This window comes from Poeciliopsis prolifica, unplaced genomic scaffold (assembly GCF_027474105.1).
Source record: "Poeciliopsis prolifica strain line A6 unplaced genomic scaffold, Auburn_PproV2 SCAFFOLD002, whole genome shotgun sequence".
In the NCBI taxonomy this organism is placed as follows: domain Eukaryota; kingdom Metazoa; phylum Chordata; class Actinopteri; order Cyprinodontiformes; family Poeciliidae; genus Poeciliopsis; species Poeciliopsis prolifica.
Genome location: NW_026562377.1, coordinates 3,588,035 through 3,601,403, shown reverse-complemented (window position 1 = coordinate 3,601,403; position 13,369 = coordinate 3,588,035). Strand labels below are relative to the sequence as shown.

The following is a 13,369-nucleotide window of genomic DNA, read 5'->3' as shown; positions in this document are numbered from 1 at the left end:
TCTATACCAGTACTAACTTGCCAGTCAAGGTTTTGTGAGGATGTGCTTTAAAGAACACAGAATTTGCAAAAGCTGATGCTGAAACAGCACTCAGACTTGATAAATTAGGCTTTTCTGTTCCATTCAAATCTATAAACAACTGAGGCATTTTATCATTATATGTATCAAAGTGGACGCAGAAGACAATACTGTCATCTTTTCAGGTTTACACATATTTAGCCAAATATCAACGCCCTTCCTAGTTGGGCGTGCAGCAGTTCCTCTCGTCATAAAAGATAAACTAATGCATATGCATCCAATGGATGCAACAGTTTCAAACCCATGCTCACAAGAAGAATCCGCAGAACTCAATGTTCCACCACATAACTTTTAAAGAGTCGCTCATAAAAATACAGTAGAATGAAAGAACATGTTGAGCGCAGACGAATCAGAGAAGGGACGTCCCATTATCATTAAATCCTGCTATCTGGGGACGATCTGGTCAACGTACTCTGTTGATAAAAACGCTGATGACTTAAAGAAATAGGTTCCTCTCCTCGGGATATTATATCACAGTTACAACTTTGTCATGTTAGAGTAATCAAATATCTAAGTTTTTCAACAGTTTTCCGAAATCTGATCTTTGGGGAAGAATAGAAGAAATAAATTATGTTTTGAAAGTGAACCTTGAAGTTCCCTTTGTCGATTTAGAAAATGATTTATGTTTTAATTTAAAATTTCATTTAAATATGGCATGGTAGAAATATTTATGCTTTCTCAATAATCAATGTAAACATCTAAATTTGACATTCAGACAAATCACACCGTTGTCATAATAGCTAAGAAAAGAAAAAGTTTCCGTTGGCAATTTGACAACATGACTCTTGTAAAATATAGCCAGCGGCCACATGGTGTAACATGTATTAGCATTGTTGCCTGGCAGCCAGAAGGTTTTGTGTTTGAATCCTGTTTTGCCTTTTTGTGTAGAATTTGCATATTATTTTTAGTCTGTTCAATTCTGTTAAGGCTCTGCTATGCATCAACAACTTCTCACATCACACAAGCTCCCAAACAACAACAAAACACAATCTGACATAATAAAAAAAAAAATGCAGTATAGGAGATATAAAGGTGCCCTAAATCAAAATAGCCCTAGTTGATTTCTTGCTGAAGCCGTGAGTAGATGATTCACTGTGCAACAGGTCAAAGGTTATACATTCACACATACTGTCCTACACAAAATGTTGAACATCTTATATAATTTTGCATAATATTTTGAACATCTTAGGGTCAACATCTTGTTGTGTGAAAGAAGTATGTTCATAATTCACTTCCTAAAACATATAAGAGAATGAACTGTTGACAAAAAAGTTACCAACTGTTGACTTTTTTCCCTTTCAGTAAAATTAATTCAGAATTAATTAGTTCACATTTATATAATTACAATAATAAATCTTTACTGTGTGAAAGAAAACTTTTGACAGGTGGTTTGTTGTAAAAAGAAAACAAAAGTGTAATACTGTTGATCGTTTTTGTGTCACGTGATAAAAACTAATTAAACTGAGCTGAATTGATAAATAACAGATTGGTTCATCATGAAAAATTGATTTTGGAATTCCAATTCAAGTAAGCTGCTTTATTTTATAATGTCAAAATCCATTTTCTTATTGTTAGAGCTTTTTAAGTCACATCCGCTTTTGGAATATTGACATGTGGAGAAAGGTGAACTTTAGGTGTGATAACATAACTAGAAAACTCCCTTTGCTCAATAGAATATGGCTGACTCTGTGAGAACCCAATTAAAATTTGTTTAAGATTGCTTGTGACTTTACTCACCCTGGGCCCCTTCTCTCCGACAGGACCTGTTGGACCCGGTAGCCCCCGGTCGCCCTGGTTAAGAACATCGAAAGAAAAAGAGGTCATGACTCTGAGAACTGATTATGGTTCAACTTTGGCTGTGTTCATGGAATGAGAAAAAATTGGATCGTGTTATGTATTTTTGAGTGAATTTGTAAAATTTTGACTTTCCAATTGAAACACTGTTTTAATCCACTCCTATTCCAATTGTACTAAGACTTTCATTTCATTTCTTGTTGCTGAAGCCATTTTACAGTGCAGGTTTTCCATTAGGTAAAGACATTCTATTATTTAAAAAAGAGGTCCAAATTAATTATTTAAAGTGCCTTTCAACAACAACAAAAAATGTGTTAAATAATATGAAGATAGAAGCTTTTTAAGGCATTCATATAACAATATTTTAATGTAGGTCACAAATAGGTCACAGTGCATTGGATCCACAGAAAGACCAGAATCTGCCAATATCCAACAGTAAACTTGCAAACGTTTTGACTGAAATTATGCATTTTCTTTTCACAAACTGGGTAAAATCCATGATTGTACAACACAATAAATCCACCTTTTGTTTCTTGATACACACTTCCTTACAATGAGCTGAACATTTTAAACAAAACTGTGGCAGACAATAAAAAAATTATGCATAAGGTCAAAAGAATTTGTAGGCTGTCAGGGTATGGCTGGTGCTGACAGACTGAATCAGGAGCCGAGGTTTGTGGGAGAGGACTTGGAGGACAAGCAAGAATCTGACAAGCAGATGGCTTCTCAACACAAGAACATGTTCTGACAAACGGGCCTTCTGGATAGGAAAGAAAGGGCAAACAGGTTGGGATAGAGGGAGGGAAGAATGGATATGGAAGGCAAAATCTTGGGTGTTCTTTAGAATATTCAATAAAAACAGTCAGACGTATTAGGTTCTTGTTGAGATTGATTAATTCTTTCAATTAAGTCTTTTAAGAGGAAAGACTTACAAATTTTCATTTTTATGTTCAACTTAAATTTGCTTGTTTAAGTTGACGCAGCTTTGATGATACTGCTATTGATGAGGATGTGAGAGTGTTGAGTGTTTACACAAGCATGTGTCCTCGTCTCCAGTCCAGGCTGCTTTGACGTGGGCTTAATTATAGGAGTGTGTTGCTGACAGGCGAGCAGCTGATGCCGCCTGACAGCCTAATGACAGAGAAACACACTCCTTACCTTTTCACCGGGAACTCCCATCACCCCAGTTATTCCAATTAGGCCAACTGGACCCTGGAGAGAAGGAGGAGAGGAAAGGAGAGAAGAAGAAAGCGTGTTAAACACAAATACGTCAGGAGAAAGTAGTAAAGGTTGCTTCTCAGACTGCTGTGATGCAGGGAATGTAAGACGTTTCAGGTTCCACTGAAATGTTTCTGTGTGTCTTGGGTGAGTTTCATTCAGCTAAAATGATGTTTAAATAGCAGATTTGGAGTGTTAAAAATATTAGAAAAATCATAACCACAACCTGAAAACCTAGCATTTTATTCAAAAAAAACTTTTAACCTAATTCATTTTATACTTTTAGAAATGTTAGAAAAGGTTGTGGACAGATAAAACCTAACAACCTCACCCTGTGTAGCTGGAAATCCAAACATTTATTCAGTATAAAGCTCTAATACAAAGTGCAAAAGGAAGTGATGCTACACAGAAAAAACAAAGAAAGCTCAAGTAAACACATTTTTCCAATAACGGCTCCAGAACTGATTTACAACACATCTGATAATGCTTAATGAGGATTTTACAACAAAGTTAGAAATGTTTAGAGAATTAATGAGAATTCTGCGTTAAATGTTTACCTAGTAAAATGGGAAAACAGATAGACAAGACAAGAAATTGCAAGGTTTGAACAAGGACTCTTTGCAACATGGTTTCGCAAACATGTTAAAATGTTCTAACTTCATCTTAAACATTTTATCAGCTGTTGGCTCAGGACATCTAAAAAGCCATCCATAAACTATAGTTATATAAAATGGAAGTGAGGGCCACAATTCTTATAGTTTGCAGCAACAAAAGCACTTGAGCAAAACTACGACAGGACTTGACTCACTTTATGATGTTATGGTAATATTTCATATGCTGACACAGTTACAGACCAATATGAGTAAAATTACAGTAGTCTGACAGTAGTAGCCTCTTTACACTGCACAAAGTATTCCTGCAGTTTGATTTATTGTGTTCACACAGTGAACACATATTTCCATTGTGTAATCACATTTCATTTTTTTTCTGTATCTCAGTGTGTTTACATTGAAAGCTGTGAAAAAAGAGTCTGAGAATGAAACAAACTAGTAGACAAGAAACAGACCGCTAACGTAAACGCTGTAAAGCTTTGTTCCTTTTGCAGTTCTGTAGCTTTGCCAAAAAGCTACAGCTATACAGCTATAAAATCCCGCTCATATATCATCACCGTAAAAGGATTAACCTGCTGAATTCATATAAGCACTAGTTATTGGTGAAGACATAAGCCTGCAGATGGAGGAACAACAGCACAAGGTTGATCTCAGATCCCTTAATCTACACTGAAAGTTGGCGACATGGCAAATTGATCTGCATAACTGATTGTGAGGATTCTGGTTGCTTAGAAAGCCTAATGTGGATGACAGAAGTCGTAATATAAGCGTTAGGGGGGGTTTCACATCTGATAGTCTGGTGAACTCAGTTTGATTGAGGACCAAAACTGAAACCTTTGTTACGTTTTCAGCTGATGTGGTTTACTTTCACATTGCACTGTCAAACGAGCCAACGCTACTAAAGCAACTTAAGTCTTAAGTCAACGCAAAATGTAAGCAAAAATGGAGTGGAGTAGCACTTGTATGAATTATCTTTTGTTTTGGTAAAAGACCATTTCTCTCTCTAGCGTCAGACTCTTATTTAGGGCGCATTTACCCAGAATGCCCTGTGCTGTGATCTGCTTCCTGTATTTGGAGCAGCTTCCGGTCTACTTCTATCCACATCTGAATTCGAACCGCATCAGAGTTTACTTCAAGCAAGACCTGGTTTTGTAGGCGGACCAGAGTTTGCATTTTTGGTCCAAGCTTGCCATTCGTATCCCCCCAAACAAACCAAACTTTCTAGGCAAAAGAACAAGAGTTTGCATAAAGTGTATAAAATAGGACATTATTGTTTGATTTATATTAGTAGGACAGCGTGCAAGTCTGTCTGACATGCTCAGACATACTGCTGACTTTAACAATGCCGCGTAGTGAATCTCTTGTGTGTTGTGCTTCTTAAACAGTTCCAATCTCCTAGTAAAATTTAACTTGAGACATTTTAGAGATAAGGAGTCACTTAGTGAAGACAGGTGGTATTAAAGCATCAATGCATCAACCCTTTCTCAGTTTCAGTCACATCTTATTTATCTTAAAAGTGATGTTATGGGATTCATTAGAGCCAACATATGTTTAAGAGTTTCTTTCTCACTGCATAGCTCCATGGTTCCTGTTTGGCTTCAAAGGGCCCTCTGTTCAGTAAGTGCTTAATGCCTCTCATATGTGCACAGCAACAACGCAGTCCAGCTTGCTTGGCCCAATTGCCTCTACTATCCCCAGAATGCAAATATTAACATTAAGGGGCCTACTGGTGAGACAGGTCTTCTTCCAATGTTCAAAGTAGTTGTATTTGTGGAAGTTTCACTAAAAGAGACAGAAAACTCTCAATTCTTAAAAAGACATGATTTGCACTAATCTATGTAGTTTTGGAGACAGAAAGAGGATGTTTGATTAAATTTCATAAGGCAAGATTGAAGACATTAAAAAGTTTTGCAACTTACACAGCAGCTTCACTTTAATTCAAGCAATTAGAGGCGTGGGAAAGTCTTACCGCTGGTCCAACTTTTCCAACATTTCCAATATCTCCTTTTTCTCCCTGCAAGGAGTAAACATCAAACAATTTTACAATTTAGCTACTGCAGTTAAAGAGATCTCTAAAATCACTCCACTCCTAATTTGGCAGTGTGCTCGCAGGAAATTAAGTGTAAAACAGGACACACACATGGACAGCACAGGCCTGTGAATAATTTGGTGTTCCATGATGTATTTCACGATGACGACCATGGAGGAAATAATTTTCGCTCTTAATTAAGTCCATCTTTACAGCGCAGACTGTTTAAATGGATGGAAGTCAAAATAAGCACAAGATGACCACAAATACAGGTTAAGAAGAGAAATTCTAACTATATTAACATAATTTTATGTGACTGAGTTTAAAAGCTTATTAATTAGTTGTTGCCTATTAAACACTCACAGAAAATGTCAATAAATTACTCTAAAATAAAACAACCAGAAGAAACATTAAAAAAAATCTGTCTGACACATACAAGTCAGTAGTGAGGAAAACATCTCCAGCTGTGTGGCAACTTTCCAAATTCTTTGCCTTCCAGTTGTAAGAGTCATGTTTGATGCCAAGCAGTGACACAAGGCAAAATCCACCTCTGTCATTTAATACAGTAATTTAAAAAAAATGAATGAATAAATCATTTAAAACCATAAATTGATAAATAAAAGGCTGTACTCAAATGCAACCTTTTATTAGTAATGTGCAGCTTTAAATTTGACTATCTGTTTTAGATCAGTAAATAATTAATTCTATTTTAACTGCCAAATTTAGGGAATACTTTAAATGCTTACCTACACCAACATCATTTTTGCAAGACCCCAAATGCTGATGGCTTTGCAGCTTTTAGCTGCTTACAACAGTTGAGCTAAACGGAGGCAAGAGCAGCACCTTAAACCCATTGCTTCCTTCTTTCAAGAGATCAATATAAGTACAGGCCCAATTAAAAAATGTCCGGTCAATCAGACCATTCAGGAAGTAGACTGGTTCAGTGAACCAGATGTGAAAGAGGTTTGACTCAAAATGTCCATTTTAACCCCAGGACAAAAGCAAAACGATGGTGAAGGAAACTTGTAAAATGTCTTTTTACCACAGAGAAATGATTCCTCTACTGACATGACCAGCAAAGCCTCTCAGACAGGAAGAAATCATTACTACAAAAGTAACATGAAAAGCTTGATTATACTTTGCAAATGCACTAAGCGACAAGAAATTTGACAATTTGTGGTCAAAATGGAACTTAAATGTGTTTTGAAATAGGCTTTTTTTTTGGCATTTCAACATAATTTATGAGCCCTGGAGGGAAATTCATAAAAACAGATAATTTACCAGAATAATCATAATTATATTTGCTATTATGGACAGGGAAAGTTTTAAATTTCATCATTTTGGCTGTGAGAAATAGATATATGGTGGCAGCATTATGTTGTTGGCATGTTGCCAGCCAAGGTCAAAACTTCAGGAGTTAAATCTTTGACACAAAATGGGCATTTCAAACCATGACTGGTAATGATACACTTAAATTAGTAATAATGTGGCTGAAGAACAATAAACTTCATGTGAGGGAGAGGAAATTACATCACCCAGAACTTGGTCTCATATAAAATGTTTAGCCTGTAATATAAAAATTTGGACACGGCTTAATAGTTGTCATTAGTCATCTTCAGTTCCCCAATTGCTCGTTAATCTCATATGGTGAAAAACCACAGAATGCCAAATCAATAACACAACTAGAGATTTTAAAACAGTTGTTTTATGACACACACACAAAAAAAGTGTGACATAAAGGCTTACCGGTAGGCCTTCCAGTCCAGGTTCACCTGCATGACCTTTCCTCCCAGATCTCCCCTTTATAGAAAGTGCCGATCAAAAGAAGCGGTGCCTTTTATTTAACATCATTCAAAATCTAAACTCTTTATATATGTATGTGCACATTGAGATGAGATGAGATTTCTTACAGTTGGGCCAATACTGCCAGGTGGGCCGAGTGGGCCTTCTTCACCCTGCAGAAACACAGTATAGCCATTAAAAACAAAACATTTATAACATACAGACACAGCTGCATATCTTTAAGTATGAATAACTAACGTAAAAGGACTAACAGAAGCACACTTGATAATATAAAGAAATGTGGAACTTATTTTAAAAATAGCTCTGCAATACTATTGCCAACCCAGGCAATAAAGTTGTCATCCTCTGTTTCCTGTAAATCAACGTAAACAGAACTAAGAGCAAATCTCCATATTCGTTAAATTCTCTAAGACGTCTAGTAAATCCTAGGAGGAATTCCAAATAAACCAACTTGGAAGAATTTCAAATGAAAAAGATCTGCAACTTTTATTTCTGAGTAAGGCAGGTGTTGGCCAACTCAGCACTTTTGTGAATGTGTGTCAACTCAAAGCTTTCAACACAGCATAAATAGTGTTTCTGCATGTACGTGTGTGTGTGTGTGTGTGTGTGTGGTGTGTGTGTGTGTGTGTGTGTTGTACTCCTTCCAAAGGCTTCTGTTCACTTTTCCAGGACTGGAAAAAAATTGAAAGTAGTTTTTTATAAAAAAGTCTTCCACTCAGATCTAACTCCAATATAACTTTTACCTTGATAATCGATCAAGCTTTAGTCTAATATTTTCCATTTCTGTGGAGCAGTGAAACTGGAGCAGAGCAGACACAATATGAGATATCTGAGCTATTTTAAGTGTTGAACAATCTCACCTGTACTCCTTTTGGCCCTGGTGGGCCTTGGAGCCCTCTTGCACCTTGTGAACCCTGCAACACAACCAAACTTGCAATTACTGACAATTAGGTGAAGTAAATGCTTCATTTGTGGATGGTTTGAGAGCTGCTACCTTCGGTCCAGGTGGGCCATTAGGGCCTGGAACGCCGATGTCTCCAGGAAACCCCTTACAAAAAGTATTAAAGAGATTACAAGTGCTTGGACAAATTTATACTCCATTTAAAAATAGCAAGTTTTAGTTAGGATCCCTGACAGATTGAAAAGTAGCCCAGGCTTCCAAAATATGTGAACAGTCTTCTACAAAGCTTATGTTTTAACAAATACTGTAATGCCAAATGGAGCTGAAATAAATTGAAAACCGTAATGCAGGATTATCATGGCACAATCTGTAATTTCCATCTAGAGCTGCATTTGTTGCCTTAATTTCAAAGCTAGGGTTACTGTAAAACAAAATAACCCATAAGAAACTGAAATGATTTAACTGTAATGCTTTTGTCACACAATTATGTTTCTAGCTTCCTTTCCTTTAACACATTGATATATAGAGTTTCCGGTGATTAATAATCTCCATAGTTTTATCTTTTGTGTGTTTGACGCTGTAGTATGTGTGATGTCATCTCCAGATCAAAAACTTTTCTGACATGGGTGCTTTAGTTAGTGACTCTAAATGAACCCATCATGTTTTAAAATATCCCAAAGAGTTATGTAAATGTGCCAATGGCTGGATGATGTAACTCATGCTATGCTCTGTCTATGCTGAGAAGATTTGCTAACTCAGTTTTCCAAATGCTGTAAATGGCTAACACAGCACAGGGTTGGTAATGGGTTTTGACTGATTAAAGAACTATTTCTTGACCACTTGGGTGCACTCTAGTGGTTGAGTTGTTTAGCGGGTAAAATAAGAATTGAACACATCATTTTTCTCAGTCTAAATGTGTCAAATGGAGCCGATGACAAAATTCAAACCAGATGTTAGCAACAATCCACACATGCAAAGAAATCAAAGAAAAATAATCCACAAATGGAATTAAGGATAAGAAAGTAGAATGACAATGATGGGTATGCAAATAAGTACTGAATGCAGTCAAATCTATTAACTGCATCTTCAAGTTATTTTCTTGGCAACTTCAAGATGTACGAAGGAATTACCTTGCAATGCTCAGCTGTGACTTTTGGGATGTTCTTCCACACAACTATCTTCAAATCTTGAAGATTTATATTGGATACAAGTCAGGTGCTTGTATGCATCCCAGCAGATTTGATTTTGTTGTTTCAAACCAGTTAAGTTTCCTCTGCCTTGGGTTTGGGACTATTGCCTATCCACTATTCATCTTCAGATTTTCATCAAAAATGTCCCTATGCAATCCTCCAGTCATTCTTTACTCAATTATTTGCAGTCTGTCAATATCAAGTTAAATAACTAAGTATCACCTTTGGCTCTTTCAATTATCCAGAACTAATAACCCCAGTTTTTAATAAAATAATAATAATTTTGATTTAATTTTAAATTCAAACTTGATTTTGTATGCAGATTGAACTCTGCCTTTTGAACCTACACTTAACATAAAATTATTTTATGGGATAATTTTAGATGGTTTTTGTTATCTTTCTCTCTCCTTTGTTGTCGTATAAAACCATCTGTCTTGCCTGTGAGTATCATTAAACCTAAATTCCCTTTATTGCCATTAGAATCCAGAAAGAGGGTAGCTATGAAAATCAATATATTGTTTATGCTCTCATCCCACAACACACAAAAGTGCAGACTTAACAAACTCAGTATGCTTTTACACCTGTTAATGTTTGGACACACACTATAATTTTCTTTATTCAGTAGCTTTCACTGTGCCATTGTCAAGTCCTAAAATGAATTCTGTCATTCATTTTTTTCAACCTGGGAAAACAAATGGAAAAATGCTTCCATGGGAAAAACAAAACAAAACATTGCATCTCCTTACCTTATGGGTATGTAACTATGCCAACACGAATGGAGCAAACTATCACTGTGGTGTGGACTGACAGGAGACCACAGAACCAACAATAGCAATAATGCTTCTACACTTACTATGCAGCAATGAATGAATATGTTTATATCATTATTCTTTCAGTTTTCCAACAATTAAAAAAAGAGCATAGAGCTTTATTTAATACACTGGACTCAAAACAGTCTGAATTTAGTTCTGCTATTATTCCTTACTTCATAAAGTGGGCTGAACTTAATACCTCTCACATATTTACAGCACTATTCATTGATATATATAAAAAAAATAACATGTACCGGTATATCGTTCTTACCTCTGGTCCCGGTGGTCCATGTGGTCCTTGTGCTCCAATTTCTCCAATCCTACCCTTTAAAGCAAAGTATATATAGTATATATGTATCACCACATTATAAAGCTGAATATGACAATGTTCAAATGTAAATAAGGAGCACAGCTATATTCATATTTCTCTGATATTAGAGAACAAACAGACAGAATTAAACTCTGACAAAAATGAACTGTTCATTTCTCCGGTGGGTTTCTGCATTGACACAAACGTCAGATAGTAAAAATATTTTCAGTGAAGTAATTAAGTTTTTCATCACTGAAATAGAACAGAGGTTTCCATCATCAAACTAAATCCCTTAAATCTTCTCAAAACCTGGCTGAACATCAAGTTCTCTTTGTAGTAGTTACTCCAAAGTCTTAATCTATCCTACTTTGTATCCTTAAAATTATGCAATTTTTTCAGCAGTGATCTTTCTGATTAGGTGTGATTAAAAAGACAGGTAACTGATTTATAATTTGGAGAAATAAACCAGGATGTCCTAATCTGATCTAAGGTATTAGACTTAGATTCTCAGGATGGCTTTGGGAATCACATACAAAACTCAACGTCTACAATTACGTCACCTGCTCTCCTATGAAGAAAAATGAATTTTCTTGCTTTTTTCTAGGGCAATTTCTAACACTCACACATTATTTCTTGCAATATGATATTATAGTTTAGGGAAGTCCTTAGCCTCATTACATAATTTTCATATTTTGGCTAGATATCTGCATAATATTGACCTCCTTACACTGTTATTTCACCAAAAATATAATGTTTTTATATAAGTGGCTGCTGTTCACTGTCTAAGTCACTCACTACAACACTTTCCACCAACACCACCAGATGTTGGACAAAGATTATGTGTAACACTTTTTATGAAATTTGCATCTTATAAACCAAAGCACTGTGTTTGTGGGTTTTGTAGTCTCTATATACGGTATGTCAGGGTCTGGTTTAATGTGACTGCAGCATGTTTATGCTGTTTTCATATTTGACACAATTACAGGATCTGCCATTATTTAGACAGGGAAATGAAATAAATCATATGTTGGGTAAGCGGAAATGCTGGAGCTCATATATGGTATTGAATTTATTAACTTTAAGAAAGTAGTAGGACTTGGTATGACCAATATCTACTGTTAAATGAGTTGGATCAGTTTTAAGGACAAATTTCATAATTGGGACATCTCTTAATTAAATTTCTGTTTTGAAACTCACACAATTATTGTAGACATGTCAGTTTGTTCATCACATTGAAGTCAAACCAATAAAAAGTGTCCCAAGTCATAATAAAATTGCCAGCCTGAATATATTTTCCAACAATTAATCTCTTCCATGGAGAACTGGAACGTACCGGTGGTCCTGGTTTCCCTCTGGGCCCAGGAAGACCAGGAAGACCGGCAGCACCCTAAAACATACAAACACAAACATCTTCAACTGGTTATGTTGTGTGACAGAAGAATGCAAGTGCAATTGCTTCAGCTGATGACTTTTGCAAAGACTTTGATATTTTTAGGTTTTCCATAGATATTTGATGCATATAAATACAAACAAATCAAAGCGGTTTTAATTGCAGACATCTCATTGGATTTCACGTCTCAAATATATCTCATTTCCACAGAGTGGTATGATACAGGTCAGTGCGGTTTGGTGCACTATTTTGTCCATTGCCATAGTAAAAGCAGCACAAACAACCGACCTGTACTTCCTGGACCCCCTTCAGTTGTAGGTCCGTAGAACAATGGTAGGGTTAGGGCAGAGCGACCGGTGTCCAATCACAGTGCATGATTGAAGGACAGAAAAACGTCACTGCTTGTTGTCACATTAACAACATTTGGCGTTTGGCTTTAACCCCGCCTGCCCGCAGTGGAAACGCTCTCCTGAATACACTGGACCATCAAAAAGCATACCACCCCACACTGACCTGGGCTGTACCACTCATGACTGCAAGGCACAAGTATCATCTTGGCATAAGTGACGAAACTCAAAGCAGTTTTAGAATTTGCCACTTCTTACCTTGTCGCCTTGGTAGCCCATCTCTCCTGGCTCTCCCCTTAGACCCACTTCACCCTAGATTTTACAGTATCACACAAGATATAACACAACGCTGCCCTGTCATAGTAATCACAGTACAACAGGTTAGAAATAAACACAATTCTAACATGGAATATATGTACACTGCACTTTATATCCTAGATTTTAAACTTTGATTACTTCAATCATTAGTCATCCCACAAATTTATCTGAATACACATAATGGACTTGTAGCTAAAATACAAATAATTTGCATAAAACCCTAAGTTCAAAGTGCTTTCAGTCTGATGTCACGTTGTAGGTTTTGACAAATATTTCACTTTGACATCAGCTTTGGTTTGCTGCTCCAATCCCTCAATGCGTTTTTGCTATTCTGGCCTTTTTGTCACAGTTTGTGACAGAAGTTGTGTTGTGTATCAAACTGTCAACAGGGTAGTTGAAACTGGTGTAATTACATGAAGTGAGCTAGTGGAATACAACACACATATTCACAACAATAATATAAATATTTAAATCACCTTATCACCTTTCAATCCAGGCAGGCCGACGTGTCCTGCTGGGCCCTACAGCAAGGAAAGAAGAAAAGAAAAAAGTTAGAAAATAAACAATC

The 13,369-nt window shown here is 36.3% G+C and overlaps 1 protein-coding gene across 1 annotated transcript in view; it reads right to left on the bottom strand.

The window, feature by feature from the left end:
- LOC129375063 (collagen alpha-1(XXIV) chain) overlaps positions 1-13,369 on the bottom strand; it is a 75,025-nt gene that overhangs the window by 29,099 nt on the left and 32,557 nt on the right. Inside the window, exons 16-26 of the mRNA XM_055053884.1 lie at positions 13,278-13,322; positions 12,742-12,795; positions 12,080-12,133; positions 10,708-10,761; positions 8,528-8,581; positions 8,394-8,447; positions 7,641-7,685; positions 7,477-7,530; positions 5,671-5,715; positions 3,031-3,084; positions 1,816-1,869 (exon numbers count right to left, since the gene is read on the bottom strand). Of these exons, the coding sequence (XP_054909859.1) occupies positions 1,816-1,869; positions 3,031-3,084; positions 5,671-5,715; positions 7,477-7,530; positions 7,641-7,685; positions 8,394-8,447; positions 8,528-8,581; positions 10,708-10,761; positions 12,080-12,133; positions 12,742-12,795; positions 13,278-13,322 (567 nt within the window). The remainder of the gene's footprint in view (positions 1-1,815; positions 1,870-3,030; positions 3,085-5,670; positions 5,716-7,476; positions 7,531-7,640; positions 7,686-8,393; positions 8,448-8,527; positions 8,582-10,707; positions 10,762-12,079; positions 12,134-12,741; positions 12,796-13,277; positions 13,323-13,369) is intronic.